At 46.0% G+C, this 6000-nt stretch overlaps 1 protein-coding gene across 1 annotated transcript in view; it reads right to left on the bottom strand.

Annotated features, from left to right (window-relative positions):
* Positions 1–6000, bottom strand: part of SHISA6 (shisa family member 6) — a 429288-nt gene that overhangs the window by 1776 nt on the left and 421512 nt on the right. Inside the window, exon 5 of the mRNA XM_006863510.1 lies at positions 1998–2150. Within this exon, the coding sequence (XP_006863572.1) occupies positions 1998–2150 (153 nt within the window). The remainder of the gene's footprint in view (positions 1–1997; positions 2151–6000) is intronic.

The raw sequence follows: 6000 nt of genomic DNA, 5'->3' as shown, positions 1-6000 counted from the left end.
TAACCACTACGCTACCAGAGCTCCTTTTAGGACTCCCATATAGAAAGTGAAAATTCTGCCACTGAAGAAGTGCTGCTCTCCAACCCCTTTTCATGTCATGGATTAGGGCACAGGAACCCAGACAGGTAAAGGTAGTGCTTCTCCAAAGTTAATGTGCAAGGGAGTTCCTGAAAGTCTTGGTCCATCCAGCTTCAATAACTCTGGGATGTGACTGATTTTACATTTCTAACAGACTTCCAGGGGATACTACTGATGCCCTGTTGAATGCACCACACTTGACTGAGAAGAAATTAAAAGGACTTCCTCTAGGAAGTGTGTTTACAGCACAATGGAAAGCAAGCCTAGGTCCCTGGACTCCCATTCCTGTGCTACTTTGACCACACTCTTATCCTGGGACAAAGTGGCCCCCTGCCTCTTGTTGAAATATCCACACAACTTCTCATTGAGGACTGGGTCCCAGAACCAGCCTCCTGCTAGAATAAAATAAGTGCTGAGCTGGTAACTTAGGGACATCGTACTACCTTTTTGGGAGTAACTGTCAATGTGCAGAAAGCCAGTGCATAGGCTTTTAGCGCCCCACACAGCCACATACCGAGCCCACAGTGTGAGCAGGTGGGAGCAGCCCTATATATTCAGATGCTTCACCCTCATATCCATCCAGTAGGCCCTGCTTAACTCACACCACCCATGCAGGTACCCAGAACACTACTCCAAGATGCAGAAATGAGACTTCCTGCAGATGTTGTTGTTGTTGTTGTTAGGTGCCATCATTCGGTACTGACCCATAGCGACCTTATGCACAGCAGAATGAAACACTGCCCGATCCTGGGCCAACCTCACTACTGTTGCCACGCTTGAGTCCATTGATGCTGCCATTTGGGCATTCCATCTCATTGGGGGTCTTCCTCTTTTTCTCTGACCCTCTACCTTACCAAACATGATATCCTTCTCCAGCGACTGGTCCCTTCTGACAATATGTCCAAAGTATGAGAGACAAAGTTTGGCCATCTTGGCCTCCAAGGAGCACTCTGGATAGCTTCCTAAATCTCTAGAAAGGTCACTAATGTGCCTCCTGTGACATTCTCCATGATTCTGGGACATGTACTAGATTTCTTGAGAATTCAAGGATCCCACCTCTAGCTGAAGAAACTTAAAGCTGCACCATGGAGGTGACTGATGTGGGTTCATAGGCTAAACTTCCATCAGGGGAGTTTCTCCTACAGCTTCAACCAAATGCTTAGCCCTAGGATTTCTACTTCAGTTGGGTGGACACCAAATGAGATTCATGGGGAAATGGGGGCAGAAAGTGTAAGGGTCAGGAAGCCAGAATGGCAGAGTCTTCTTTCTAAGCACTTTTTTGATATTTTCATTTCTTAAAATTATCAATACCCAGAACCATCCCAGACTATAACAGCAGAGTTGGAATCATTGGGTGAATAATACTCAACTAAGACCCGACTCGATGGCACTTAACAACAACAACAACACAATGCAGATGGGTCTCAAGTCCTCAAGATGGTGTTGGGCAGGTTAGGGAGGAGTGGTTTATGGTTGCTCCATTGTTCAACGACTCTACAGCCCTGAGAGGAACATTAGTGAAAGATTCAGCTATTGTTAACCTCTGCTCAAAGATAAGACAAAGAGTGAAGAAGGCCCCTTAGTTTGAAGAGGACTGGTGAGGACAGAGGTGGGAGAAAACTGTCTCCTACAGTTAAATTGTTCTCCATCCAGTTGGGCCCATGAGTTGAAATGCTCATTTAGATAGGAATGTGGATCTGAGGATTCCATGATGGCTATTCTATGGCTAGAAAGAATGGACTCAGGTGTTGAGAACAAAAACAATGTGCGTGTCTATGCTCTTTTTCCATCAAGAACTTCCCTCTTTATTCTTGGTGGTCCATGACAACCCACTCAGGTGTAGGGTACAACAGTGAGACCCTCTAGGATGTCTTGGAGGCCCCAGAGACATACCCAGACCCCAGGACAACTCCACTTACTTAGTCTCTTCAGAGATGAGTACTTGCTAGGGTTGGTCTTCACTGTAGACTCATAGGAGGGGGGCAGGTGAGCCAAGTTCTGGAAGGAGCGGGAGAAGGAAAGGTCATAGGGCTCAGTGGCTGATGTCAGGATGTTGTTCATCCGTGGTTTCTCTGCAAAAGAAGTAGGGGTACATTGTGTTAGTAAAGATGAGTGCTGAAGCAGGCAAGAAGGAAAGTTCCAGGTTCTGTCTTGACTTTCTTCCTCATTGTTGACGTGAATCCCCATCCTGCTTTTCCAGCCTCCTGTGCTAGGATGCAATGATGCTAGTGACTCGGTTTCCCTCATGCTCATTTCCAGCCATCAATGAGTTAGGGAAAGACGTGCCATTTTTTAAGTGCTGCCCATCACAATGGCAACATGACCGACCCTGCGACAAAGTAGTGCACATCTTTCCCCGGTACATCATTAGGTTGTGCGATGAACATTGAAATCCATGAAAGCTGAGGGGGACCTAAAACTTTTATGTGTCTATGAAAGGCTCTGTTTCTTCCTTAGTAACTTCAGGCAAACCTCACGTTCAGGCTCAGAAAAAGCTGGATTCGAAAGGGATGGAGTAACTTGTCTTGTCTACAAATGCATTGTTATTATGTGGGGGAGCCAGTTCCAACTCACAGTAACCCTCTGAGGAGCAACTGTGAGCTTGAACCACCAACCTTGATGATCAAACTGACTTTGCAATCCAGCACATTAACCTACAGTGCCACACCAGGACTCCTACACACGTGCATGTTGTTGTTGTTAAGTGCTGTTGAGTTGATTCTGACCCATAACGACCCTGTATAGGGTTTCCATGGAGCAACTGATGAGCTTGAACCACCGACCTTGCAGTTGAAATGACTTTGCAATCTGATGCATTAGCCCACAGCGCCACACCCGGACTCCACATGTGCATAGAGAAGTGGATGTAGAACCTGGTTCCACTGAGACCAACTGATGTCCTGCCTGTGAGGTACTCTAGTACTTCCTCCACCCAGGGTGGGTCTCTCCCAACCCTGTACCTGAAAAATCACTGAGCTCTCCAAAGCCATTTTAATTCCTTTCTCCAGAGCGAGTCTTTAATCATTTGTGAGCAGCTGGAGAAAAGGATGTGCACAAATACTTAGCACGTCACCTCCCTTTCTTCTTCTTTTCCTTGAGAGAAAGCCTTGAATTTATAAGATCTGAAAAGAAGGGCGTGTTGTGAATTGTCAAGCCTGAGAGAAAGGATGACGGAATGGGTGAAAATAAGGCAACGTGAAGAACGAATGGGTCACAATGCTGGGTAAACTGGGCTAGGTTTTGGGGTCCTGATTACAAATAACATAGGAGAGGGGGAAGGTGATGTATGTCTGGTGAGGGACAGGCAGTGAAGATGGGGAACAGGAACTAATGGAGATCTATGGAAGGAAGATTAGCATAGTGTCATGGATACGAGTCGGGCTGCTAACCTCAAAGTCAACAGTTTGAAACTACCAGCCGTTCTGCAGGAGAAAGATGAGGCTTTCTGATCCTATAAAGATTTACATAAACCCTATGCAGGGTCACTATGAGTAGGAACTGACTCCATGGCACATCACCACCAACAGTGTTTGGTTGACTAGAGAAGACACACCAAGAAGTCGTGGGAGATGATAGTTGGTTGCCTAGGGAAAGACTGGTACCAGTCCTAGAAATGAGGTTGTTTACAGACTGTAGTTTGGTCTCATCATACTTTCATCATATTTAGTTTGGAACCCCCGAAGGTCAAAGAAGTACCATGAGGGGCCAGGCTCTAATTTTGGAGAAATATACCAGAGGATTGTGGTTTCCATGACCCTTGTCAAAGAGAACGCCGGATGATGTGAAAGCAGACTTGTGTGCTCTGAACCATGGGACAGAGAGAGCACTCTTAGGCCTGGTCCAAGGGCTGCTTGCCCCAAGCAGAGGGAACTTCGGACTTCTCTATTCCTTCCTGCCTGCACTTCCACCCCCAGCACTGGGGTTAGAGCCAGGGGCGCTCAGCCAATGAGCTGGTTCACATATGTGAGGGGGTTGGGGGAATGCTCTATATCCCTGAGGGATCAGAACATACCGTACAGAAAGAAGCCTCCGGAGCATGATGGGGCAGACGCCAGCAACTGGAGTGGGCAGAGAGCTGGGAGAGTGTTCAGTAGAGCTGGGTAATCTTCACGAACCTCTGAGTTCTTGTTTCTTCACTTCTGACCACACTGGGATATTAAGAACTTCCCTCTGTCGCTTGGCATCTACCAAGGCCATTCCTCAATAGTAGCTCATCCACTGCTAAACACAACATTTCTGGATGTCTCTACCTCCCACTCTAACACTCGCTGCTGAGCTAAGCCAGTTCTTCTTTGCCTCTGCCCACTGTTCCTGAGCTGTCTCCTAATGGAATGGCATCCTCCTCTGCCTCTATCTAGAGTCTCCCTTCTCCCAAGGCTCTCTAATGACAATGCCACATTCTTTGCAGAGTGACAACGCCTGCTCATTTAGCTCCTATTTTTCTTCAAGTCAGTACCGTTCAGCTTGGCATCTAAGTAACCTCTCATTATTTGACTCATTGTCCTCCAAATATTGGACTCTCTGACAACAGAAACTTTGCTCTCTAGTTCTGTTCTTTTTTTTCTGATGCCATCCTAGGGCTTGGCCCCAGATGAGGAGCCAATGAATTTCTTGTGGTTAATTGACTAGGCACAGGCCCCCTCTTCTCCTAAGAGCTGCTCTGTCAGCTTCGGGGGAAAGTGTAAGTCCAAGAAAGGGATCCGCAGGGTAACTCTGCTTTCACTAAGCTGTGGGTTGATCAAGGGCAGGAAGAACTACGTCTCATCTTTCCCTATCTGACTTCACAGATGTTTGAACTGGACACTCAAGTTGGTTGAGAGAAGACAGGAAGAGAAGGAGGAAAGAGGGTTCTCCCTTTTTATATTCAGGAAGTTGTACTTACGTTGGCTTCTTCTAAGGAAAATCAGCTGAGAGATGATTCAGTCAGAGTATTACTAAGCACTGGGGCTCTCTTGGGTTGCCTTTTCTGGTCCCTCTTCCTGCTCTTTCTCCATCACTGTGGTCATCGTCAAGACTCCCTGCCTCTGCCTTCTGCTTTTGTCTTTTGCGATCTCCCACAGTGTTTACATGTTCATAGCTTCTTCTGTTGTCTCCCAAACATGTCTTACATCTTTAGCTTTAACCTCCTTCCAATACCTTCTCCTGCATTTCTAACTGCCAAATTGAATGCTACGCCAAGGCTTCCATCTTCCTGCCTAAATTGAAGTTTCCAAGTCTATACATTGAGTCTGAGGTTCATCTGATCTGTAAGTGGAGATTTTCAGCTGCCTATGGGCACCTCTGAAATTTCTGTCCTTACCTCAAACTGCTAAGTCCCAAAGTGAGCTTGTCATTTTTTTCTTCAGTGTCCTAATTTCTGCCTGTAGTACAAATGTTCTGTATATTTGGATCATGCAACTTTCTTCATCTTCACCATTCTTCTCTTTTCATTCTCATCCTCAGTGAATCCCAAAGTCTTGTTGATTCTTTGAAATGTCTCTCAAATGCTTCTTTTCCTCCCTGATCTTATGTCCAGCTCCTAAATCCGGGACCACGATCTTTGCCCATATATTTTTAATAATAGCCACGTGGTGGGTTACATGTTGAGCTCTGGTGGGTTACGTGTGCGTTACGTGTGCATTATGTGTTGGGCTACTAACCACAATGTCAGCAGTATAAATCTTTGCTCCATAGGAGAAAGATGAGATTTTCTGTTCTGTAAAGACGTATAGCCACGGAAAACACTATTCAGGGTTACTATGAGTCAGAACTGACTTGAGGGCACACACCTACCACAACTATGACCACTGGAAAAAAATTACCCTATCCAGTGGATTCATCACACCATTCCCTTTATTAACACCAGACCCTTTAAATAGTCAACCACACTCTCTAATGCAGATATGGGTTTGGACACTAAGACTGAATTTCTCACATGAAGAA

The sequence above is a fragment of the Chrysochloris asiatica genome, unplaced genomic scaffold, assembly GCF_000296735.1.
Source record: "Chrysochloris asiatica unplaced genomic scaffold, ChrAsi1.0 scaffold00054, whole genome shotgun sequence".
NCBI classification, from domain to species: domain Eukaryota; kingdom Metazoa; phylum Chordata; class Mammalia; order Afrosoricida; family Chrysochloridae; genus Chrysochloris; species Chrysochloris asiatica.
The sequence above is the reverse complement of the archived record's forward strand: the minus strand, read 5'-3'. Positions and strand labels throughout refer to the sequence as shown.